Source organism: Mus musculus, chromosome 17 (genome assembly GCF_000001635.26).
Source record: "Mus musculus strain C57BL/6J chromosome 17, GRCm38.p6 C57BL/6J".
Lineage (NCBI taxonomy): Eukaryota > Metazoa > Chordata > Mammalia > Rodentia > Muridae > Mus > Mus musculus.
In genome coordinates this window covers 13,061,100-13,088,340 of record NC_000083.6, presented here as the reverse complement: position 1 = coordinate 13,088,340, position 27,241 = coordinate 13,061,100, and the positions used below count along the sequence as shown (strand labels likewise).

The 27,241-nt window shown below is 45.9% G+C and overlaps 1 protein-coding gene across 2 annotated transcripts; it reads right to left on the bottom strand.

Moving 5' to 3' along the window:
* Positions 1–6,103: 6,103 nt before the first annotated feature.
* Tcp10b (t-complex protein 10b) lies at positions 6,104–27,241 on the bottom strand. Of its 2 annotated transcripts, NM_009341.2 has the most exons (12): positions 27,135–27,230; positions 26,369–26,495; positions 25,901–26,052; positions 25,276–25,491; positions 21,969–22,127; positions 20,596–20,695; positions 18,569–18,672; positions 17,397–17,495; positions 14,726–14,866; positions 12,651–12,735; positions 8,153–8,270; positions 6,115–6,782 (listed from the first exon to the last, which is right to left on the bottom strand). In NM_009341.2, exons 3-12 carry the CDS (start codon positions 26,003–26,005, stop codon positions 6,593–6,595), a joined length of 1,317 nt encoding a protein of 438 aa, NP_033367.2. In that variant the 5' UTR covers positions 26,006–26,052; positions 26,369–26,495; positions 27,135–27,230; the 3' UTR covers positions 6,115–6,592. The 2 variants fall into 2 exon arrangements, with proteins under 2 accessions (XP_006523376.1, NP_033367.2); XM_006523313.2 differs by lacking the exon at positions 17,397–17,495 and having other exon boundaries at positions 6,104–6,782; positions 27,135–27,241.

Sequence of the window (27,241 nt, the reverse complement as noted above, 5' to 3'; positions counted from 1 at the left end):
AGTAGCCATCCTAATATCTGATAAGATTGACTTCCAACCCAAAGTCATCAAAAAAGACAAGGAGGGACACTTCATTCTCATCAAAGGTAAAATCCTCCAAGAGGAACTCTCAATTCTGAATATCTATGCTCCAAATACAAGAGCAGCCACATTCACTAAAGAAACTTTAGTAAAGCTCAAAGCACACATTGCACCTCACACAATAATAGTGGGAGACTTCAACACACCACTTTCACCAATGGACAGATCATGGAAACAAACTAAACAGGGACACACTGAAACTAACAGAAGTGATGAAACAAATGGATCTGACAGATATCTACAGAACATTTTACCCTAAAACAAAAGGATATACCTTCTTCTCAGCACCTCATGGTACCTTCTCCAAAATTGACCACATAATAGGTCACAAATCAGGCCTCAACAGATTCAAAAATATTGAAATTGTCCCATGTATCCTATCAGACCACCATGCACTAAGGCTGATCTTCAATAACAAAATAAATAACAGAAAGCCAACATTCACATGGAAACTGAACAACACTCTTCTCAATGATACCTTGGTCAAGGAAGGAATAAAGAAAGAAATTAAAGACTTTTTAGAGTTTAATGAAAATGAAGCCACAACGTACCCAAACCTTTGGGACACAATGAAAGCATTTCTAAGAGGGAAACTCATAGCTATGAGTGCCTTCAAGAAAAAACGGGAGAGAGCACATACTAGCAGCTTGACAACACATCTAAAAGCTCTAGAAAAAAAGGAAGCAAATTCACCCAAGAGGAGTAGACGGCAGGAAATAATCAAACTCAGGGGTGAAATCAACCAAGTGGAAACAAGAAGAACTATTCAAAGAATTAACCAAACGAGGAGTTGGTTCTTTGAGAAAATCAACAAGATAGATAAACCCTTAGCTAGACTCACTAAAGGGCACAGGGACAAAATCCTAATTAACAAAATCAGAAATGAAAAGGGAGACATAACAACAGATCCTGAAGAAATCCAAAACACCATCAGATCCTTCTACAAAAGGCTATACTCAACAAAACTGGAAAACCTGGACGAAATGGACAAATTTCTGGACAGATACCAGGTACCAAAGTTGAATCAGGATCAAGTTGACCTTCTAAACAGTCCCATATCCCCTAAAGAAATAGAAGCAGTTATTAATAGTCTCCCAGCCAAAAAAAGCCCAGGACCAGACGGGTTTAGTGCAGAGTTCTATCAGACCTTCAAAGAAGATCTAACTCCAGTTCTGCACAAACTTTTTCACAAGATAGAAGTAGAAGGTATTCTACCCAACTCATTTTATGAAGCCACTATTACTCTGATACCTAAACCACAGAAAGATCCAACAAAGATAGAGAACTTCAGACCAATTTCTCTTATGAACATCGATGCAAAAATCCTTAATAAAATTCTCGCTAACCGAATCCAAGAACACATTAAAGCAATCATCCATCCTGACCAAGTAGGTTTTATTCCAGGGATGCAGGGATGGTTTAATATACGAAAATCCATCAATGTAATCCATTATATAAACAAACTCAAAGACAAAAACCACATGATCATCTCGTTAGATGCAGAAAAAGCATTTGACAAGATCCAACACCCATTCATGATAAAAGTTCTGGAAAGATCAGGAATTCAAGGCCAATACCTAAACATGATAAAAGCAATCTATAGCAAACCAGTAGCCAACATCAAAGTAAATGGAGAGAAGCTGGAAGCAATCCCACTAAAATCAGGGACTAGACAAGGCTGCCCACTTTCTCCCTACCTTTTCAACATAGTACTTGAAGTATTAGCCAGAGCAATTCGACAACAAAAGGAGATCAAGGGGATACAAATTGGAAAAGAGGAAGTCAAAATATCACTTTTTGCAGATGATATGATAGTATATATAAGTGACCCTAAAAATTCCAACAGAGAACTCCTAAACCTGATGAACAGCTTCGGTGAAGTAGCTGGATATAAAATTAACTCAAACAAGTCAATGGCCTTTCTCTACACAAAGAATAAACAGGCTGAGAAAGAAATTAGGGAAACAACACCCTTCTCAATAGCCACAAATAATATAAAATATCTCGGCGTGACTCTAACGAAGGAAGTGAAAGATCTGTATGATAAAAACTTCAAGTCCCTGAAGAAAGAAATTAAAGAAGATCTCAGAAGATGGAAAGATCTCCCATGCTCATGGATTGGCAGGACCAACATTGTAAAAATGGCTATCTTGCCAAAAGCAATCTACAGATTCAATGCAATCCCCATTAAAATTCCAACTCAATTCTTCAACGAATTAGAAGGAGCAATTTGCAAATTCATCTGGAATAACAAAAAACCGAGGATAGCAAAAACTCTTCTCAAGGATAAAAGAACCTCTGGTGGAATCACCATGCCTGACCTAAAGCTTTACTACAGAGCAATTGTGATAAAAACTGCATGGTACTGGTATAGAGACAGACAAGTGGACCAATGGAATAGAATTGAAGACCCAGAAATGAACCCACACACCTATGGTCACTTGATCTTCGACAAGGGAGCCAAAACCATCCAGTGGAAGAAAGACAGCATTTTCAACAATTGGTGCTGGCACAACTGGTTGTTATCATGTAGAAGAATGCGAATCGATCCATACTTATCTCCTTGTACTAAGGTCAAATCTAAGTGGATCAAGGAACTTCACATAAAACCAGAGACACTGAAACTTATAGAGGAGAAAGTGGGGAAAAGCCTTGAAGATATGGGCACAGGGGAAAAATTCCTGAACAGAACAGCAATGGCTTGTGCTGTAAGATCGAGAATTGACAAATGGGACCTAATGAAACTCCAAAGTTTCTGCAAGGCAAAAGACACTGTCTATAAGACAAAAAGACCACCAACAGACTGGGAAAGGATCTTTACCTATCCTAAATCAGATAGGGGACTAATATCCAACATATATAAAGAACTCAAGAAGGTGGACCTCAGAAAATCAAATAACCCCCTTAAAAAATGGGGCTCAGAACTGAACAAAGAATTCTCACCTGAGGAATACCGAATGGCAGAGAAGCACCTGAAAAAATGTTCAACATCCTTAATCATCAGGGAAATGCAAATCAAAACAACCCTGAGATTCCACCTCACACCAGTGAGAATGGCTAAGATCAAAAATTCAGGTGACAGCAGATGCTGGCGAGGATGTGGAGAAAGAGGAACACTCCTCCATTGTTGGTGGGATTGCAGGCTTGTACAACCACTCTGGAAATCAGTCTGGCGGTTCCTCAGAAAATTGGACATAGTACTACCGGAGGATCCAGCAATACCTCTCCTGGGCATATATCCAGAAGAAGCCCCAACTGGTAAGAAGGACACATGCTCCACTATGTTCATAGCAGCCTTATTTATAATAGCCAGAAACTGGAAAGAACCCAGATGCCCCTCAACAGAGGAATGGATACAGAAAATGTGGTACATCTACACAATGGAGTACTACTCAGCTATTAAAAAGAATGAATTTATGAAATTCCTAGCCAAATGGATGGACCTGGAGAGCATCATCCTGAGTGAGGTAACACAATCACAAAGGAACTCACACAATATGTACTCACTGATAAGTGGATACTAGCCCAAAACCTAGGATACCCACGATATAAGATACAATTTCCTAAACACATGAAACTCAAGAAAAATGAAGACTGAAGTGTGGACACTATGCCCCTCCTTAGAAGTGGGAACAAAACACCCATGGAAGGAGTTACAGAAACAAAGTTTGGAGCTGAGATGAAAGGATGGACCATGTAGAGACTGCCATATCCAGGGATCCACCCCATAATCAGCATCCAAACGCTGACACCATTGCATATACTAGCAAGATTTTATCGAAAGGACCCAGATGTAGCTGTCTCTTGTGAGACTATGCCGGGGCCTAGCAAACACAGAAGTGGATGCTCACAGTCAGCTAATGGATGGATCACAGGGCTCCCAATGGAGGAGCTAGAGAAAGTACCCAAGGAGCTAAAGGGATCTTCAACCCTATAGGTGGAACAACATTATGAACTAACCAGTACCCCTGAGCTCTTGACTCTAGCTGCATATGTATCAAAAGATGGCCTAGTCGGCCATCACTGGAAAGAGAGGCCCATTGGACACGCAGACTTTGTGTGCCCCGGTACAGGGGAACGCCAGGGCCAAAGGGGGGGAGTGGGTGGGTAGGGGAGTGGGGGTGGGTGGGTAAGGGGGACTTTTGGTATAGCATTGGAAATGTAAATGAGCTAAATACCTAATAAAAAATGGAAAAAAAAAAAAAAAAAAAAGAAGAGACCAGCTGAAAATTGAGGGGAAATCTTCTGGCAAGTGTTTCCTGAGAGTCAGCCACAGAAGCTGTGTCCCTGAGGCAGCCAAGGTTGTACCTTGCACTGGCAGCTGAACTGCTAGTGTTGACTCACCCAGGTGGTACTGGTTTTGAAGGCATGAATGGGGTCATGGAGAACAGCTGATCATTGGCACCGTGAACCAAGCCTAGGAGAGGCTATTGGTGAAGGTGCAGCCCAGTGGCAGCAGAAGACCCCAGCATTTTGGAGATACTAGTATCATGGGGTGACCACCAAGAACAGCATCAGCCTTGCTGTGGAGCCACCTGGAAAGCTGTGTGCACTGCAGAGGGTGGAACTGGTAGTGACCCAAGCCCTTTGAGGGATTCCAGAAGATCATGAGTGGGTCCCAGTTATCGGATGCTGAGTTATTTATACTGTTGGCTTTGCTTTGCTCAGATTGTGACTGGGCCCCAGTTCTTCCCTCTCAAAGTATGGAAGGATTTAAGTTATTTTTGATTTTATGAGATCTCACCATTTAGAGACTAAATTTTAAGAGATTTTACATTTTAAAAGAGACTAATTTTTTTTAAGGAACTGGATTTTAAAGTGTTTGAATTTGGAAATTTTTAAATTTATAAACTGTTTTGTATTGTGATGTTGATGTGAATGTATGACTATGGGGATGGATAAGAAAGGAAAGATAACAGTGCTGTGTTTATGTGTCAAGTTGAAAAGGGATCCAGGGAGGTATAGGAGAAGAGATGAGTCAAATAACCATGAACTTCAGCCACCTGTCCAGAGCTCTATAATGTTCTGTTTCATCTGCAGTCCAAGCAAGTCACTTTGCTTAGATTTGACCCAAAAGCTGGGTATGAAAGTTCCAGCAACCTGGCTCACACTAGGGACTTACACCACAGCTACAGAGCTAGCTTTGTGATGGCAGAAGACAGTCTGGACAGGGTTTTGGATCCTAGACCTTTGTGAACCTTGTTTCTAGCACCTCCTATCAGTTTTCATGATAATTTGAAGGCATCATCAACTGCTTACAAACTGCGAATCCCATGCAGAGGCTAACAGTGAGAGAGCGTGGCACAGCCACGGTCACACAAACAATGAGGATTTAACAGCTCACCTCAATGAGGCAGAACCTAGTTTTGAAGACCCTACCCAAGGCATATAAGACTCTAGTGGACAGGACATAAGGAAACAAGGGCATCTTACTGTCTGTTCCAGTGTCTGGTACAACAGCAGAATGACTGCACAGCCCAAGAAGAGTCCAGAGATAGAGGATTTTTTTCCCTACCTCGCAGATCCTCTGCCATCAAGAAGGCAAGCATGCTTGCCCTTTGGGACTTCTTATCATTGACTTCAGAAGGTGAACCAGGGCAAAGGCATGACAGGTGCTGCTGCCAGCCACTCCTCTCCAATGGACACCATTGGCTAACACACAGTGAGTTCTTCCCGAATCTACTCACTTTAGCAATATGGAGGACACAGAAAACAAAAGCAAAACAAAAACACAAAACAAACAAACAAAAAAACACCCACATTCTCAGAACTCCTCATCGGTGTAGGGACTGGAAGATTGAGATTGGTGGCTGCCTAGTAGCTAGGGAGGAATCTCTCCTACAGCATGGCAGAGCGCTCCCAGGAAATGAGGGGGCAGCAGGGCAGACTCACAGGAACAGATAGGAGGTGTGGCCCACTATGTTTCTGTCTTTGTTTTTATCTGTGCTTTTACTCATCTCCTTGTTGATTGACAGATCAAAATTGTGTGAATTTATGGGATAGAATGCCACATGAGGTTCTGTCTAGACACTTCAGGATGGTTAAATCAAGTCTATTCATACATCAGGCACCAGTGAAGATACATCCCCCTGGATCCCATTGATGAGGACTCTAAAAGGGGATAGAAGTAGATGCAGGCAGGTGTTGGCCAAGCAAAAACACAGAGCCAGCTGTTGTTAACGGCTGCTCCCAGGAACTAGCTGGCAGTGGTCACGTTGCTCCCATTGTACCCTCTGCTCTAGGGCCAGACTCCGACAGAAGGCATGGTCTGGACAAGGCCACGGAAGCCATGTCCAGGACCTCATTTCTGGCTACTGCTTCTCTGACCTCTCTCCCAAGATGGTGGTGGCTACATGGTCTCTTTCTTTACAATTTTTGGATGTCTCTTTACTCCTCATGTGCAGGGGATCTCCAGGATTGTCAAGGGAATCGTGAGTCGCTTTGAGTTTTTTGGTCAAAACTATATTTGGAGATTGGAGCCTACTGCCTGGCCTTGAGTCTGTTGGATGCACTACTTCCAGTCCAGGATGACAGTTCCCTTCTCATCTTTGACCCTGACCCTCCCTGAGGCATACTTGGTCTCCTGGCAGCCATTGCAATACACAGTCTTGGTGGTGCCATCTGGGAATTCCTTCCGCTTGAACCTGGCCGTGTGGATTTCTTTCTCTCCGTTGCTGAACATGATGGTTTTGTCTCCGTTCCTGTAGAATAGAGACACTCTGGTAAGTGGAGCCATGCAAAAGCCAACTACGTGAGTGTGGAAGAACTGGGAAAGATCAAAGCCATAGGACCACCTAGATCCCCAAGTCTCCCCTCGGGGAGTAAGCTGAGGCTCTCCAGGGCAAGAGTAGGGAAAGCATTTGAGGTTTAAAGGACAGGAGAAGCTCAGACTATCTGGGCATAGAAAGGTGGAGGGGCAGGGGAGCTGAGACCTGAGACCTGAGCCTATACTCTGAGATGGGTGAGCAGAGTCAGCGAGACTGCTCAGTTCATGACAGAAATGCAACAGAAAGGGTCCTGGGTTCTATGCACTCAGCTGAGACCACCAGAAGAGCTATGGAAGCTCTGGGTGTGGGATGAGAATCCTGAGCACACTGGAGGAGCTGCTAAGGTCAAGATCATGGAGGAAACATGCCTAGAACACACCAGAGTCAGGGGATATTGGGAACATTTAAGGTGGGTTTACTAAACTCTTGCCCAGGCTGTTGGGCATATGATGGCCAAAGGCACTGTGAACTTCACTGTCTGCACACACCAGCACCGACACAGTGACTTATCACATTCTTGTCATAGTTTAGATTCTTTGCTTATGCGTGCTGCAATAGATTCATGCTTCTATCCAGCATGGCTTTGAGGAGGTGGACACTGACTGCACTCAGGGTTGGCCAGCTTCAGTCACCTATTGACTGTGTCTACAACCTGTGTTGACATGTCACCTAACAGCAATGGCACACTTGAGAAAGACAGAATAGGATTCTTCTGACGTCAAGCTAGATGACGACAGCTGATGCTGTAAACTGTGGGGTGACCTTTGTCCCTGAAGTCAATTATGGCACAACCTTGGAGACACGCGACGGCCCCAAAATTCTATGTCTAAGCTCATGTTTTCTATAAACAGATTTGAACTGAGGTCACACAAAAAAATTCTTGTAGGACCAATGGTGTCATATATTTTCTGGTGTCATTTTTGTATTTTTTAAAATATTTATTTATCGTTATTCCCGTGAGTGTCTGTATGTATATCTGTGAACCACATGAGTCCCTGGTGCCCATGGAGGTCAGAGGTGGCCATTGGGTTCCCAAAGAACTGGAGTTACAGACAGCTGCAAGCTGTCATGTGGGTGCTGGGGACTGAACCTGTGCCCTCTCTAAAAGCAGCCAGTGTTGCTAACCACTGGGCCATCTCCCCAGGCCCTGTTGTTATATTTATATGAATGATTTAACTTTTGCATACATGTAAATGAGTACAGATGTATTATAGATCTGTAGTCTTCTATAGCCCAGGGTTGAAGTATGGGTTCACACCGTCTGGTGGGCTGTTGTGGGGGGCAGTTTGGGGTAGTGTGCTGACCTCTTCACTGTCACAAATGTCCCATCGGGAAACACCGTCTCTTCACATCCATCCTTAAGCTGTTTCACTGTCCCATCAGGAAACACGGTTTCCTTGGAGCCATCCGGGTAGAATTTTTCTGCAGGACACATTTGTTTAAAGTACATGTTATAATGAATGCATTTGGAAGCCACATCATATCTAAATGACCTATGTTAAAATATTAATGTGAAAGACATTTTTTTAACCATATGAGCTTGTAGTCAGAATTGGCAGATATTACACCCACTGCCCTGTTGATCCAATTTTGGGTAAGGCTCAGCCATAGTATGGATGGTCTCTGGTGTGTATAAGTGTGGCTGGTCTCTAGTGTGTATAAGTGTGGGTAGTCTCTAGTGTATCTAAGTGTGGATGGATGGTCTCTGATGTGTCTAAGTGTGGGTGGTCTCTAGTGTGTATATGTGTGGCTGGTCTCTAGTGTGTATAAGTGTGAATGGTCTCTAGTATATGTATAATGCTCAGCAGGAGTGTGGATGGTCTCTAGTGTGTCTAAGTGTGGGTGGTCTCTAGTGTATATAAGTGTGGGTGGTCTCTAGTGTATAAAAGTGTGGGTGATCTCTAGTGTATATAAGTGTGGGTGGTCTCTAGTGTGTAACAGTTCATGGGGTTTCTACTTGGTGATGATGAACAAGTGATAGACACACCTTTAATAGAAACTAAATTCAAGTTTCAATGTCTGACATTTTTCTGTGCTGTGGATTTGTGGTAAAAATCCTTTATTGGTGCCAGGTAGTGCTAGGTGATGAAGTTCCAGACTGAATTAAAATGGGAATGCAAGAGGCACCAGCGTTCATGATTCTCTTCCAGACCGCAGTGTGATCGGCCACCTCATGGTCCTGCCACCACACCCCCGATACATCCCTACTACGTCCCTCTGAACTGTAAACCAAAATAAAGTCTCCCTCCCTCTCTTGCCTTTGGTCAAATATATGGACACAACAATGAAGCAAGTAGCCAAGACAGTGTTGAAAATACTTTTACTGTTCTAAATTGATTTTCAAAGGCAACCTAGATTATTAGCAATCACAGTGACATCTGCTTTATTCAGGGACAATTTCCCACTGTGGAGTGTGCTTGAAGCTCAACAGCACCCAAGGTTGTCACCCAGGGCCTGAAAACAGTGCATAGTCATAGCACAGAGAACTTGCCAATGTGCATTTACAGAAAATGCAAAGGGCTTCTGAGCAAAATGGCAGCGATAGATTTCCCCCTGTTCTTCTGATGTCCCTGTGCTTTGTGCACATGTGTTGGTCAATCTTTGGCAGTTGCTGTCAGACAAAAAGGAGCACGAACTATACGTAGGAAAAATAATGTGTTGTGGAACCTAACACCCAAGGAATAACTCCATGCAGTAACTATTTGTTAGCATAAAAATCTGAAAAGCTCAGAGGCAAGTTGGTGCGATGCCCTGAGGAACTATGGGTTCTCTTTGATTCGATAGTTTGAGAATCTCAGAATCGTGCTGTGGTGAATATTGTTTGGGGGGTTTCCTTCCCACCTTAGGCCATTTGGTTCCTAAATAAAAGACACAATACCATAACATCTATTATAAGCCTTAAAAACACTAGAGCTGGGCAGATATCAACTCCCTCCCCCCATGCTAATTATCTACTTCCCTATCAATAATCCCATCTTCCACCATGATTCTATTCCAACAGGCTGACTCTCATGACCCCATGGTGTCTTTTTCCTTCCTCTTCTCCTCTCCCTCATGGTATCTGCCTCAGACCTCAAGTCCAGGAACCAAAATTCCACATATCTCTCCCAGCTATGAGCTGTTGGCATCTTTATTAACCAATAGCTTTAAACTAAGGCACAAAGTTTGCACAACAGAAGCTGGCACACAAGAGAATTCACTCATTTTGAGGCACGTAGACTTGGGTTATAGAATTGAGCATTACAGCACATAGCAACCGACAAAACCTCAACAATCCTGTGACTGCCTGGTGCAGAATCAATGCAAAATGGTCTTTGCTGAACTTTGCTGAACACCCAGAAATGGCAAGAGGGGACTGTGACGTTTTCTTTTCGAACTTTCACGTGAGGGTGCTCTGGAGAATGTGAGCTGTACATACGGACAGTGATAGAACTCAGAAACTGATATACAGTTAAGTGATGCATTTCAGATACATTCCGCACAGACCAGCCAAGATTCAAAGACCACATCTGCCTATCAAACCCTTTTATGTTTTTCATCAGACCTGGCTACCATCCACCAACAACCCCATAGGGCACTTGTGAACAAGCAAGTGTAATTTTTCAATGCAGAGTGTATGCCAAAAGTTACTGAAAAAGTAATTTCTCTCCTGTCCACACCTGTGCTCGCTAGCCTATAAAAACTTCAGGGGTAGAACAAAGACCATAATAGCACTGGCTTGCATATGAAGACTCAGCTAGATTCAGCAGGCCTGTGGCTGGGCCAGGGTCCACACAGCCAAGAGAGAAGCCTGAGCAGCAATGGATTCATTATGTCTGGGTATTGTCCTATATTACAATTTATGAATTCTCTCATCAGCAATGGATTCATTATGTCTGGGCATTGTCCTATATTACAATTTATGAATTCTCTCACTAACGCAAAATAAGATCACTCACACACACACTCACACACACACACCACACACACACACACACACACACACACACACACACACACACACACACACACCACACACAAACACACACCTATTTCAGACCCAGTAGCATGGGGAGGACTCCAAATATCAGATGTCACTAAAATCAGATCAGAACTGACGCTTCCAATGCTCTGGTACTGTTTGATGATCATAGCGTCCACAAGGCTCATCTTTATAGATACACTGATACAGGATCAACGTCTGTGTCTACAGATTGCGCCTGAGCGCGGGCTCAAAATACCAGTCTCAAAGAAGGGTGAACCAGAAACAAAAACAGAAACAAACAAACAAACAACCCTCAAAAACCCAGCAAAACCAAACTACCTGTTGTCAGCTGCTGATCACCAAGGGATACTCCTACTTTCTCTGAGTTCTCTCTCGAGAATCTGTAGCTATGGCCCTGAAGTGGGTTTGGCATAGCCAATCTCCTTACCTGCTGGGTCTAGGATACTCTACATTAGAAAACTAACATGTTCTGGGGATCCATCCCATAATCAGTTTCCAAACGCTGACACCATTGCATACACTAGCAAGATTTTGCTGAAAGGACCCAGATAGAGCTATCTCTTGTGAGACTATGCCGGGGCCTAGCAAACACAGAAGTGGATGCTCACAATCAGCTATTGGATGGATCACAGGGCCCCCAATGGAGGAGCTAGAGAAAGTACCCAAGGAGCTAAAGGGATCTGCAACCCTATAGGTGGAACAACATTATGAACTAACCAGTACCCCGAAGCTCTTGACTCTAGCTGCATATGAATCAGAAAATGGCCTAGTTGGCCATCAGTGGAAAGAGAGGCCCATTGGTCGTGCAAACTTTATATGCCTTAGTACAGGGGAATGCCAGGGCCAAGAAGTGGGAGCGGGTGGGTGGGGGAGCGGGTGGGGGACTTTTGGGATAGTATTGGAAATGTAAATGAAATAAATACCCAATTAAAAAAAAAGAAAACTAACATGAAGTGATCTTGGGCTATAGTGCCAGGGCACCTGACAGAAACACCCAGAAGCCTTTCTGGAGGGGCAGCTCCAGGCTGGGCCCCTAGAATCACCACCAAATCTGTCTCCACGGGACAAACTGAAAAGCTGAAGAGACACGGCACCATGAGGAACCAGCTGTGACTAGCCACACACTGGGCTCCATGCCTGGGGGTCAGGGGTCCCCAGAGCAAGACTGTGTGGCAACCATGTGTAAAATAACTTGAGACCCAAGGGAAAGGAGGAGAAAGCAAGAGATTAGGGAGTGTTCGCTGACGTGCTGGATAGACCTGAAACGGACCAGAGAAGGAAGTGAAGGGTGTCATCAAACCAAGAAGGAGAATAAAGAGCAAGTGAGATTTCGTTAAAGAGAAAAATGGCCAAAGGGGGGAAAAAAAAGAATTTACCTGAATGGAATGAATATAATGTGCTCAGCGAAGCGCAGACTGCGTGGCATGCTGTATCTAAGATTGGAAGGTTTAGGAAGGCAAGGAATGGAGGGGCGGGCAATGTTTGCAGAAGAAACAGCTGAGAATATTCTTGAATTTAATAACATAAAAATGACAGACCAAAAAAAATCCAGTACATCTACCCAATCCAATGGATTTCAGGAAAACTAAAAATGACTCTTCGGGTATAATCTTGCCCTATGTGATTCATAGAGTGATTTCTAATTTAAAAGGAAAAACACTAAAATCTAATGGGGAAGCCGGAGCGTCTCCTTTTCTTCGCTGATTTCAAGGCTCAGTGTCTGCTGCCCTCTCTCCGTGGTACTCACCCACCCGACCATTTCCAACACAGGCACACAGGCACTGAGCCAGCAGGCACGCAGAGGTGACACCACTCACCAGTCCACTTGTTAGGAAACTGCACCACTTCAACACCATCTGGGTAGGTTGTGTGCATTGTTTGTGCATCCGCATAATAATAAATCTGTGAAGATAGGGAAACACACATTGGGAGGCCGTTCCCCTTACACTGTGAGCAACAGGGAATCATCTGATCAATTACTCCCCATAGGTGGCTGAAAGTACAGGTGAGGGAGGCCTGACCACATCTGTGGGTGCTTCCACAGGTGTGGAACACAGGAGGTGGCACTAGACGCTGACACCCCAGGAATGACAATGGCTATTGGTTACAGGGAGACTGCGGGATGCAGCTTAGTCCTCAGTTTTGAACCTAAGTATGTTCTAACTTGTGACTTGCTGGGCCTTCATGCCTGTGGGATTTGTAGCTGGTGACATCTAGGCTTTGGTGGACATGGACTGTGAGCCCCAGGGTCCCATGAATCCCACAGTTTTCAGACCCAGTGGCTAACTGCAGCCCAAGAGAGTAGTGCTCACAAGGTGCCTTGGAAATCCATGCACCTGCGACTCGTGAGCTGCCATTTGACCTTGGTGTTCCTAATAGGCACATCTCCCTTGGTTTCCAAGGAGGAAGAAAGGGAGGGAGGACAACATTTACAAAGGGGAAGGGTGCTAGTTTCAGGGGAGTGAGTGTTCCTGATGCTAAGGCCAGTCCCTAGATCTGAAAAGGGAGACACTCTTAAAAAAAAAAAAAAAAAAAGCTACAGCCAAAGGTAGAGTGGGATTGAATGGGGTCGTTGTCTAAAAGGAAGAATATGGACCGAAGACACTGCTCTACTCCTGATCCAAACTCCTGCCTAGTTATAACAGATTGGTCCTCTGAGGTAGAGCCATGTCTCCCCATCGACAGAAGAGGGAGGAGAAGATGGAGTGTCTTCAGATGGAGTCATGTTATTGGAAAAGCTGTGACTCTGAGATCCAAATGTGGTTTTGGTTAGTATCTGTGGACTTGGCACAGGCTGACGTCAATGGAGAAGACAAAACACTAGTTGAGAAGACCTTCCCACTAGATTGACCTATGGTCAAATGGGAGGTGGGGGTCACTTTTTTGATGAGTGATTGATGTGGAAGGGTCTAGACTACTGGGTGGGTGGTACCACACCTGAGCAGGTGCTTCTGGATTTTAAGAAAAGCAAGCTGAGCAAGCCATGGGAAGCAAGCCACGTAGGCAGCGTTCCTCCATGTTTGCTTAAGCTCCTGCCTCCAGCTTCTGTAGTGAAGGTGACATGTAAGCCAGATAAACCCTTTCCTTCCCAAGCAGTTCTTGGTTGTGGTGTTTATTATAGCAATAGAAAGCAGAGTAGGAAATAGAGCTTCCGTGTCCTATGATTTTTAAGCATTCTCACTATATTGGCAATATGCCTGAAAGCCGTGGGCGTCGGGAGTGCCATCTCTACGTAGTGTCTCCATCACTACGTAAGTATCATGCTTCCTCTCTGCAGAAGGGGGGACACAGGAAGGGAATGGCAGCTCCTGGACAGAGAGCCCTGGGGAAGGGCACTCACTGTCCGGGGTTTCCCTGTCACCAGCACAGAGCAGGGGAAGCCCCTCCCTCCCAGCCTGCAGTGAGCCCTGCTCTCTCTCCTCCTCCCTCATCCCTATTGCTTCTTATCATCTGTCCATCCTTGCACCACAGCTGCCTAAGAAATGTGTTTGTGACCCCACACACCCCAAGGCAACACAACACATCTTTTTACCCCCATAGGGTCGTGAATTCCTGAAAGTCACCATTTAAACAGGTCTCCCAGGATTTCCTGGTTTATTTTTTTCTCAGCTCAGGTCTGTGAAAGGGCATCTGGATAAAAAAAAAAATTCACAACAGAGGGTGGGAGGCTTGTGGAAACACCACTGACGTGCAAATCTACGGGGTGAGACCATGAGGAATCTTGCTTGCATCATACACCACAGACAAAATTCTCATTAGCAAGAAAGTGCTGACCTCATGCCTTCCCTCATCTGACATCAGAGAAACAAAAGAGCATGCATCTATAAAAGGTTCGCTAGTCACTGGGTAGCCTCTGATTCTGAAAGAAGACATGCATGTCCACGGCACGCACCACTTTCTGATCGGACTTGATCTTCTTCATGTCACCGTTAAAAAACCTGATGAGGGTGGTCTTCTTGTCAGCACTGATCTCCTTCCTGGTTCCATTGGGGAAGGTGATGATGGTTCGCCCGTCGCTGAGCATCCGCTCCACCTTGATGGACACACAGAAACGCCCAGGTGAAGAGTTAGAGCAGGCATGATGAACATGTTTCCACTATTTCCTCTTGTATTCAAAATCACTGCCCACTGTCAGCCTGACATGCTGGATACTAACTGCTGTGCACACACACACACACACGTACACACATGGGCACACACACACACACACATGCACGCACACATACACACATGCACACACACACACATACACACATGCATGCACACACACACATGCCCTATTCAGATGAGCTCCTTATCCTCGTGCTGCATGTGGTTATCAATAGGAAGTGTAATGATTTGTTCCTCAGTGTCTGCCATGAGTCTGTATGATCCATCAACCCAGGATTGATTGATGAGCCTGAAATCCTGGGCCAGATAAAATTGCACGATTACTAAGTAGAAACGATTTTTTTTGTGCTTATTTTGTTTTCCCACTTCATCCTCTCACCTCCTACTCAACACTAAATGGTTTCAACTAATAATGAGCAAATGGTTTCAAATGCATAGTGCTAGGCTCTCAGTAGAAAGCACCACCCCTGTAAAGATGAACACAAAGAAAGACGCCAACAGAAGTAACCTCAGTTTGCTATGCCAATGCGGCCTCACCCACCACACCTGCCCCTTGCTCACATCAGAAGGCCATGGTGAGTGTCAGACCGTATCGAGGTGGTGTGAGTCGCTACAACAGTCACACAATGGTGAAGTCACCTAATGCAGTTCTGAGAGCGCGTCATGCGTGAGTATGCGATTTTCAAGTTTCCACTATTAAAATAATTTCTAATTTAGACTGTGTCATGGTTTTTTCTTTTTTTTAATGTAGTAGATAAGTATATAAAAATGGATTTGACAGGATGTAAAATCTAATCTGACTCTTAACGTCTTCAGAATGGCTAGTCTAACTGTATAGAAGTTCAAGATGCATCAACTTGGACGGGAGAGACAGCTCAACCATGAAAGGCTAGACTCACAACCAAAACTATATACAAAACTGTATATGCTTTGGGTCTGGTTACTTTTATTGTGTGTCTTTTCTTATCGCAAAAATTCTGTAATAAAGTTTTAACTAAAAATATAATTTATAATGTAAAATTAAATGAACAAGAAAAGAAGTCAGCATATCCAATGCAAGGCACACATAGATTCAGGGTGAGACATTGAAAGACACAGTACTGTGATGGGGAGCCAGGGATCTGGGAGGTGTGGCTGATGTCAGGTTACAGGACAGGAAGCTCATAGCAGAATGGCACTTGCTATGGACCACCTGCTTACCACATTTATACCCTACGGCTTCTGAAGCCCAAGCCAGTGATTGGTCCATAGCTTGTTGGCCTAACCAGCAAATGGCCCTCCTTTTTACAGACCTTGTCACCAAGGTCTGGGCTTTGCTCAGCTTTGTTTCTTTGCCTGACAACCATGTGAAACAACCACACTAAAGAAAGGCTTTGTGCTCTAGGAGTGTAGCTCAGTTGGTAGACTGCCCATGATGCTGGAAGTCCTGGAATCCCCAGAATTGCATAACAGGATGTGGGGGTACAGTCCTATAATCCCAGCACTCCGGAGTTGGAGAATCAGAAGTTCAAGGTCATTGTGCTACATGGTGAGCTTGAATACATAAGACCTGAGAACTGCCTAAGAGGAGGAAGAGGAGGAGAAAAAGGAAGCACAGGAAGAAGAAGGATGGAGGGAAGAGGGAGAAGAGGAAGAGGAGGAGGGGAAGAGAGGAGGGGGAGGAGGAGAGAAGGGAGGAGGGGCAAGGAAGAGGAAGAAGGGAGGAGAAGGAAAAGAGGAGGAAGAGGATAAGGAAGGGGAGGAGGAGGAAGGGAATGAGGGGAAAAGGAAGAGGAGAAGGAGGAAAAGGAAGCAGGGGAAGAGGAGGGATGGAGGGATGAGGGAGAAGAGGAGGAGGAAGGGAAGGAAGGAGAGGAGGAGGAAGAGAGTGAGGATGGAAGGAGGAGTATAAGGAAGAAGAGGAGGAAGAAGGTGAGAAAGGGGAATAGAAGAGATTGAGGATGAGAAGGAAGAGGAGGAGGAGGAGGAGGAGGAGGAGGAGGAGGAGGAAGAGGTTGTATTGAAAAGCTGTGAAGCCAAGCAGCCTTACTCATCTATTCAAAGCATTCTCTGCTTTCAAGGGTGAAGATCTATACAGCCCAAAGTTCCAACAACAAAATGAAATGCTAACTCACTCCAGCAAAAGTGGGAGAGAGTGAAGGTGCTTTGAGCACAGAGCTGGGCCACAGCAGCTCACCCCTTCCCACCCTCCCTGAGGTAACCCCAGCCTTCTGGCAGCAGCACTCTGGGACAGAAGGTGCTTCTTGAGGTAGCTGTTGGGAGGCTCTGAGGGCAGAAGGGTGGGTGGATGTTCCTAACAGAGCTGGTATTTGTTACTGGAAGAAGCTGGATATCAGTGGTGCTCTAGAGAGGTGCACCAGCCATTAGCTTGTAGCCCCAGGACAGATGGCATGGCTCAGACTACATAGCACAGAGAATGTGGCAGGGAAAGATTATGTGCAGCAGAAACCTACCTTGCCGTTTGGGTGTCGCTTTTCCTTTGTCTCATCAGTCTTTGTAGTGTCCGAGGTTTGCTGTATTTCTTTAGGAGCTCTTGACTTTGTTGGAATATTCTATAAGGAGAGTATAACCACTGCCTCATCTGTCCCCATCCCTAGCTGTGAGAACCATAGGTCCATCAATGCTGTGAGAACCATAGGTCCATCAATGCTGTGAGAACCATAGGTCAATCAATGCTGTGAGAACCATAGGCCCATCAATGCTGTGAGAACCATAGGTCCATCAATGCTGTGAGAACCATAGGCCCATCAATGCTGTGAGAACCATAGGTCCATCAATGCTGTGAAAACCATAGGCCCCATTAATGTTGGGAAAACCAAGGCCCATGAATGCTGGGAGAACCACAGGCTCATTAATTCTGGGAGAAACATAGGACCATCAATGCTGAGAGAGCCATAGGCCCATGAATGCTGAGAGAACCACAGGCCCATTAATGCTGGGAGAACCATAAGCCCATAAATGCTAGCTCTTGGGATCATGTTTGTGTTTGTAAAGGTGTGTCTTCCTCTTGTGTTCTCTGTCCATACTGGGGACGTGGGGAGTGTGGTTGACAGTCACCAAGTTCTGATTCTGTGTGCATGTCACTGAGGCCTTGGGGGAATCAGTGGCTGGAATCTGATTAACTAAACCCGTCTTACCTTTGCTGATTAGGTTGGGAAGTGTTACTGACTGCTTTTAGGGGATCCTCCCACTGCCTACTTTACACTCTAAATAACTTTACAGCCTGTGAGGTAAATACATCTTTCCCATGGAGAAAATGGCTTAGTTCTGCATGGCTGTTGTGTAGCTATGATGCGACCCTGGCCATGGAGCTAGGGTATTTCTTCTGCCTTTGATTTTTTCATTCCATTCATTTCTACTGAGCATTGCAGATAAGAACAGAATAATACTTTGACTTCTCAATCCCTACAGCCTCAGAAGCTCCACCCGCTTTGCCTACGGGCCTGGCTGTCCTCCATTGGCTGCAGGCAAGCCCGGTCCACTCATCTGAAAGGCTGAGCGAGCTCAGAGACTGAGGGAGGACTTGCAGCCATAGCAGCCTCTGGTGCTCACAGGAGCATCCGTATTTGCCTCTACCTCCGGGTCTGTCTTCCCCAGCCTCCCCACCCGGTAAAACTCTACCTACCTGCACCCACAGTGCATTTGGGGAAAAACAAGGGATGACCCTGCTTGCTTGAGCATGCAGGAGAAGTTCACCGTCCGAAGTCTCTGGATTTGAGGACCAGATGTCTGAAACAGTGGAGAAGGTGATTTCAAGAGACTATGCACACACTGTGAAAAAAAAAATGTCATATTCCTAGTGCAGAGTTCCAAGTCCGAATTAAGTTTCCTGAGGTCACTGTGCAAATGCCGGTGGCTGGCTCTGTGGAACACAGGAAGTGCTGAGTGCAGTCAGCCTTTGTCTGCTAGTTGTGTCTTCACTACATGTGGTGGTGGCCCAGACAACTAAGCTAGCAGAGGGTGGCATCTGCCCCAGTAGGGGGCAGACGTAGGAAGAGAAAATTTACGAACTCATGACAACTGCCCATGAGAAGGAAATGGGTGGCTGGGCAGGAGCACTGTGCATCCGAGGCAGTTAGAAACAGGCAGAAAGTTCATGTTTACCAAGGAACAGAGAGCAAGCAGACCTGCATCCAAGAACAGAGACAATACTACATGGATACTTTCTCTCTCTCTCTCTCTCTCTCTCTCTCTCTCTCTCACTCGCTCTCTCAGCTCCCTCCTTTATTATATTATTCAGGATCCCTTAACTATGGAATAGTGCTGCCCACTATGGGCTGAGTCTTCCTATAATGATTCACAAGGCAGTGAGTTGTCTTGTGAACTCTTCACAGGCGTGTCCACAGGCCAACCTGATGAAAATGACTCCTCATTAACCCTATAGGCGGAACAACATTATGAACTAACCAGTACCCCGGAGCTCTTGACTCTAGCTGCATATGTATCAAAAGATGGCCTAGTCGGCCATCACTGGAAAGAGAGGCCCATTGGACTTGCAAACTTTATACGCCCCAGTACAGGGGAATGCCAGGGCCAAAAAGTGGGAATGGGTGGGTAGGGGAGTTGGGGGTGGGAGGGTATGGGAGACTTTTGGGATAGCATGGGAAATGTAAATGAGGAAAATACCTAATAAAAAAGAAAAAAAAAAAAAAGGAAACCAGAATCATAAAAAAAAAAAAAAAAAAAAAAAAGATTCTTTTCCGAGGGAGGTGATTTTTTGTTTTGTCAAGTTGACAGCTAAAAACCAACCAACACACAGGTTATGGTAGGCGTGAGCATTTGCACGCTTGGTCTCCATTCTCTGGGGATGTTTCAGGGGTTCGGTTGGTATGACCTTGATAGAGGAAGTGTATTACTTGGGGGCCGGCTTTACGAGTAAAATGCCTTACTTACTATCAGTTTGCTCTCTGTTTTGTGCTTATAGTACCTGCCATTATGAACGAATGCTCTGGAAAGAGCTAATAAACTCTGCCATGGTGGTCATGGTGCTTTATCACAGCAACAGAGAAGTAACTGAGACACAGAGGTTACAAAAGTGTTACAGAGACTCAGAGAGAGAGACAGACAGACAGACAGACAGACAGACAGACAGACAGAGGTGCTTACCCATGCACAAGGGTCTGAGGTTCAGTATGTCAAAGGGGACCCACAAGGACTGTGCACGGGGTGGGTAGGAGCAGGCTACAGGTGGTTGAGTGTTCTTTCTGCCCACAGTGGGTGCAGCAGAGCCTAGCAGCTCTGTGCAAAGGCTCCTCAGCAGAGGTCATGCACACACACCTAGGGGCAGCCCAAGAGCACAGAGTGTGTGATAGCCACCTCTGGCAGCAGCTGGAGGGGAGCACTCCTCCTACTGTTGTGAGGCACTCAGAACTGGCAGGTGGGACCCACCGGGACAGGAGAGGTTGTATACCTGGATGGACAATTTGAGCTCAGGGGGAGGTCAGACAAGTGCTGGGGAGGGACACGTGCCACAGGTGGCCAGGGCTGTGGCAAAATTGTTGGGAGAGGTTACCAAGACAGACGGAGGAGCTCCAACTGGAATCAGACAATGGCCAGAACCCAGGGGGCTCTTGAGGCTTTACCCACATGCCACATCCCAGATCTTAATGGCCACCCCTTCCAGTGAGCACCGAGCAGGGACTCTCTTCTCACCAGCCAGTGACTCTGTGTCCAGGAATGTGCTGTCAGACAGTGGTTCTGGTGACATTCTGCCGAAGCTTCTTTGCAGAAATTTGGAAGACATGTGTATAACCTGGGTACAGGCAGAATCACAAAACCAGCATGTCATTGCCACCAGCAGTGACCAGGTGGTGTGCACAGCCATGTCACCTCTCAAGTGCCTAAGACACTTCTCAGGCTCTACCAAGAGTACTCGGCTCTGTTCCCTAGTTTCCAGCAATTGATGCAATGTAGAAAAACCCCCACCCATACACTAGGTTAACAACACCAAAAATGAGCCCTGACATTCTAGTCTTCTTTTGGAGCTGAAGGCACGTATGCAGCTTTCTAATCTATAGAAACATTGTCATGTTTAACAAATTCCTGAGTCCGTTTTGAGTAGCAAAGTGAGGGTTCTCACTGGGCTTCATCCATTGGGATAAAGCAGGATGTGTTCCTGGGGCGAGGAGATAAGGAGGTAGGGAGAGGAAAGGGCTGGCAAAGGGCTTTCTGCTCTAGCATGAGGACCCAAGTTCAGATGCGTAGCACCCATAAAGCCCAGGCAGCAGGATGCCTGAAGCTTGCTAGCCCGAGAGTGGAGTCAACCAGAGAAGGCCAGGCTCAGAGAATACATCTCACAAAATGAGGGAGAGGGCCTGGAGGACCCGCCCAATGCTTAAAAGCTGGTGCTGCCCTTGCAGGGGACCCCAGTTTGGTTCTCCGCACTTATGTTGGATGACTCACAACCATGTGAACTCTACCTCAAGGCGACCTAGCACAACCTCTTCTGGCCTCCCTGGGCACACACATGGGTAAAAACAATTTTTAAAAATGATGAGATGATACCGGAAGACAATATACACACATATATACATACATACACACATATACATGCATACACACACATGCATACATACATACACACACATGCACAAACACATACATACATACATACATACATACATACACACATACACACATACACACATGCATACACATATACACACATACACATATACACACATACACATACATACACACATGCATACACACATACACACACATATATACATACACACATGCACACATGCATACACACATACACACACATATATACATACACACATGCACATATGCATACACACATACACACATATACATACACACATACATACATACATACATACATACATACATACATACACTTGAAATAAGGTAAAGATGGATACTGGACCCCACACAAACAGAGAGAGGGGAGAGAGAAGGGAGAGGGAGGGAGGGCAGAAGGAAGGGTAGGGAGAGGGAGAGCAGGGGGAGAAAGGAAGAGTCAGAGGCTACATTCAAACAGTCCAAGCTCCCAAGGTCACCTTTTCATCCACAGATGTAAAAGACAACATTTCATCCTGGGAGTCTGTTCCTCCGGTGGCCATTGTGCTTCTGTTTGGAGGACTTCCAGAAAGCTCATCTCTTTCATCCCATGAGGTTGTCCTCTCGGAATCAATTCCCTCTATCTTTACGTACACTGGCTACAAACAAACGTGGGGGATTTATGTTAACATCAGTAGTACCATTCCAAAGTATCGATTAACACACCGCATTTGCTACCCCACATCGAGGACTTTAACAACCCCATGTTTTTTTTCAGTCCCCAAGGTGTGCGGAGGAGAAGCTGCTCTCAGCATGCCCTCCCCCACAATCTGAGTTCAGATCCACTGCCTTCTGTAGATTGCAATATGCAAAAGGTTCACAATCTGTCTAGAGAGGGGTTGATACTGTAGTGCTTAAAACATGTTTAACAAATTTTAAAAACAAATTTCTAGCCTTTGTCCTACTTTTAAAAATCACTTCCCTCATGTGCACACCTCTGCTAAGCAGTCTTGCTGCATTCGGATTATTAGTTACACTTTCTTCTGCTGTGGCTACTGAACTGGCAGCAGAACCGGGGCACAGAGGAGAGAGCGCAGAAAGGCCACATGTGCAAGCCACAGGCAGGCAGGGACGCCAGAGGGCAGGGGCTCCCAGGCTTAGAGGGCACAGTGAGGGAGGGACACAGTTTGAACATCTCACTAATATTGGGATCTCTTAGTAATGGCTTTAGTTAGGGGAGTTAGGACTGGATTCTGTCCAGGCTGGTGAGACTTCTGTGACCCGTGAGTGCCTCCTTCTTCTTGCTGACCTCAGTGCCAAACCATCACAGGCCTCCAAACACTAAGACTAAACAACTCTAATCTTCCTGCCTTTACATTACGCAACTTCAGCTGAGCATGCAGGAAAGTGGAAAATACACAAGTATGTATATATATTTTGATCATATTCTTTCCTTTTCCCAGCTCCTCCCAGCTCCTCTCCACCTCCCTACCTGCACTACTTCATGATCTATCTATCTATCTATCTATCTATCTATCTATCTATCTATCTATCTATCTATCTGTCTCAAAAATAACAAAAAACAAAACAAAAAAACAAATTAAAAATTGAAACGTAAAAAGAAAAAACAATAAGACAAAAGACCCCAACACTACCACTGCAACACACACACATGCACACACACACACACACACACACCAAAAAGAAAAAAAACAACAAAAGCCAAAACCAAAAACTGAAACAATCAAACAGGACATGGGGTCTGTTTTGTGTTGGTCAACTACAAGGTCTTCCTTGGAGCGTGGTTAATACGGTGTCCTCCCCCCCCCCAGCCCACCCTCCCCCAGCATTGAAGAACTTTTCTCTTTCCCAGGAGCTTGCATTTGCAAATAGCTTCTCCGTTAAAGGGGGCCCCTTGTGTCCAATTCCCCTTCTTAGTGCTGGGATTTTATTCAGCTTGACCCTGTACAGGCCTCGGTGTGCTGTCTCGGTCTCTGTGAGTTCAGAGTGTGTCAGCCCTGTTGTGTCTGGATGATGCTGTGTCTGTGGAGGTGTGAGGGGGAGGGGTTCGAGGAAGGTACCCCATCTAGGACCAAGTGCCCCAAAGTCTCTCTCTGCACACTATCCACTTGTGATTTCCATGTTAATTACCATGTATGCAAGAAGAAACGCCTCTGGTGAGGGCCAAGGTGGCACTGATCTATGGATATAGCAACGTGTTATTAAGACTTATTTTATTGATATGTTCCTTTAGCAGAATAATTCTATTTGGTTTTCTCCTCGACTCATGACCTATCTAGTCCCAGTTTCTTGTCCAATTTAGGTTTGGGTTCTATCTCCTGGAGTGATCTTTAAATTCAATAAAGAAGTGCCCGGTTACTCCCATAATATGTATGCCATGATTGCATCAATATATCTTGTAGGCAGGTCTCTGTTTTGGGTAAATGGGTTTGTAATGGGTCTAGTGATGGTTACCTTTCTCTTCTGGTAGCATGCAGAGTACCTCATAGCACCATGAACACTGGTCAGTAGAGTTGAAGCTCCTAGTGTCTAATAGCTTGATTTCTCTATTCCAGTGAGGAAACTGTGTCTTCAGACATTAGAGCCTTACAAGTCAGTTTGTAAGGAACAACCAATAGTCTTAGCTATAGCCTGTTCTGTTTGGGGAGTTCTGTGGGACCCCTCTGGCCAATGTCTCAACAAGATGTTATCCATTCCTAGCACTGGAGGATCTATTTGGTGGTATAAGATGTCTAGTTGGGGGTATTATCTTCCCCATTATATGGTGTATCCATTTAAATTCCTTCTGTGTGTGTGTGTGTGAGAGAGAGAGAGAGAGAGAGAGGGAGGGAGGAAGGGAGAAGGGAGGGAGAAAAGAGGGAGAAAGAGAGGGGGGAGAGGAGGGGAGGGGAAGCATAAGAGGAGGGGGAGAGAGTATCCTGAGTTTCAGGACTTCCTTCTTCACAGGCTATCTACAAGTGTGGGGTGGCTTATTCTAAGTGGCACACTCTTCCCTGAGGAAGAAGGGCAGTGTGAATCTCCAACACCATGTCTCTAGTGCTGACTTACAGCTTCACACACATGTGCACATATGGCTGACCTTCTGACATCATTCCTAGAACCGAGTTTGGCTACAACATGTAGCCTGGACAAATGTGAAAGTGTGGCACTCACAGTCTTGCTCTCTGTTGTTTTTGTTGTTGTTCAAAGATGTGTGTTTGTGGTGAGATGCTGTTCCTATCCGCAGTCACGTGAGGAGAGGTGTCATGTACCATCAGTGAGCATTTAAGAACTCGCCAAGCAATTACCTCACATCGAGGAGAGCCTAGCATCTGAAGATGTGGAGTGATATCTACCCACTTAGTATGTGCAAGGGGTAGTAGAAACATGATAGCAAAGGCTATGTGAAGTCTCTTACCAGGACCCCCTCAGCTTCTATCAGTGACAGCAGCCAGCTCCCAGTCACTCAGTTACAGGGTAGGATCTAAGTCCTACTTCTGCCTGTGCCTGGGTAGGGTTAATGACAGGATCCAGAACATCAGTTAAAGTAAAGTAGGAACCTGGAGTCCTGAGGTGGCCTAGTGCACAGCTGTTCCATCAGAGCCTGTGAGTGTCCTAGAGACAGGGTGGGGACATGCTCGCCCCTGGGCTCCCAGGAAGGCTGTCAGGATTTACTGTCAGTTCTGTGTGATTTGACTGACAGATAGCGAAGCCCTCATGGGGTACCCAGTGGAGACAGTATGCCTGCATGGGATGGTGTAAGCCTTCCTGTGCTGTTATCTCTGGAATGCAGAAAGTCTGCTGTACCAGAGTGTTGCTTGCTCTTGCTGGGGTGGGTGAGCCTATACAGGCTTTGGTGGCCTCCGCATCCTGCTTCTTCAAGGTCTTCAGCTCCGCACGGATCTCCTGGTTCTCCTTTATCAGAGCATCGATCTGGCTTTGGAGGTCTTTGTGAGCTACGCACCACCAAGATGATTGTCTTGTGAGCTCTGTCCCAAGGTCACAGATCTGCTTCTGCAGCCCCTGGGGTAGGAAGAGAGTGACAGACACTTACCAGGCAACCTGCAGGAGTACAACCCCCCCCCCCCCGACAGCCTCATTCTGAGAACAAATGGGGACGGATCCTAAGCAAGGTTACAGTACAGCCCCCACGGGACAAGAGACTGGATGTGTGAAAGCCTCTTTGTGTGTGTGTGTGTGTGTGTGTGTGTGTGTGTGTGTGTGTGTGTGTGTGTGTGTGTGTTAATAGAAGGAGACATTTTGCAGGCAGATGGGGGAACCTGACAAGGATCAGAGGATTCACTGGTATGATTTAAGGAATGCAAATGTCCTGACATTTTTTTACCCATTTTCAGAAGACTAGAGCCTTCTCCTGAACTAGAAGAAGACAGTTCCCTGTCCAAGGGGCACGCTGCTTCTTGGCCTGGCTTACCACAACCTCATCAAGCTTGCTGTCTTCCTCAGTGATCTGGGCTGTGCTCTCCATCTTCCTCTTCTCATGGTTGGACCCTTTTCCTTGACTCAGATCCTCCAACATGGCTTGTCTCTGCTGACTATTTAGCCTCGAGGTGACCAGTAAGCATTCTGGTTGTAAAAGGGAAGGCTTGTGAGACTTTCTTAGTGCATCGCACCTCTGCCCCTCTGATTAGTATCCAATGGCCTTCCTATCCTCCCCCTTAGAATGGAGAATGGCCCACCATGCTTCACCAAGTCCTGCCACCCTCCTGCCTGGGAACAGTCTCCACCTGGAGCTGACCAGGAAAAGGTTCCCGTGTCTGGAAACCGCCGAATGGAAAGGACCCAGTCACTTACAAGGGCTGTGTCCCCAGAGGAGGGTGGAAAACACTTTGGTTCAGAAAGTCAGCATGGTGCCTGATCACATGAGTACTGCCAGCATTACCTTGAGGTGAACAGGGCCTTGAGAGGGCGCCTGGGAGGTCTTAGTCCTTCGTCAGACCTTTGCTGTGGAAGGTTTCGCTGCCTCTCATCAGGACAAACCCCTCGTCCCCAACCTACAACTCCATAACCTAAAAGGATGACACAGAAGGAGGACTTATGGAACCTGAGAGTTGGAGCCGTGGGGGAGGAGCCCAGCGGGAGACAGTTGAGTGGAGAGAAAAAATGGAAGAGCAGCCTTCCAAAGGAGAGCACGGCATATGACACCAACAACTAAATCAACCCCTCTACCACTACTAAAGCCCCTTTGCAGCTAATTGCCACACCCTTACCAATGTAGAGAATGGTAGCCTCTAACCGACTTGTGGGAGGGGGTGTGAGGATGGGTGAGCGGCAGGGATTTCCAGGCAGAGCCTTTGGGAATGTCCTTACCCCAAATCACAAATATAACAGCACATTTCCTGTTTCTACACATAAACATTTGTATTCACCAACCTAGGCTGTATAGAAACAAGAATGAGAGGCTTAGCCACAGTGGTAGGGGATCTGACTGGAGACAAGGTATTTCACCCTGAGAGTCAAAGGCACCTATAGCAGAGCTTATTCATAACCCACTGCACCCTCATCTGGCCCGGGCCCCATGGTTTTCTGCAGGGGTAGACTGGCATCCATGGCTTCTCAGAAGGAGGACTCTATTCCCCAGCATTGGATCCTAAGCCCTTCTCACCAGGGAGTACCCTCCCTCTGCGCCCCCCAGCCAGTCACTTCACCTAGCCTAAGATGGTGACTTCTACCAGGACATTCCTCATCTAGGCCATATCCCAACAGCTCTCTGTGCCCTCTACACAGCTAGCTTAAGGAAACCTGTCCATTCTAA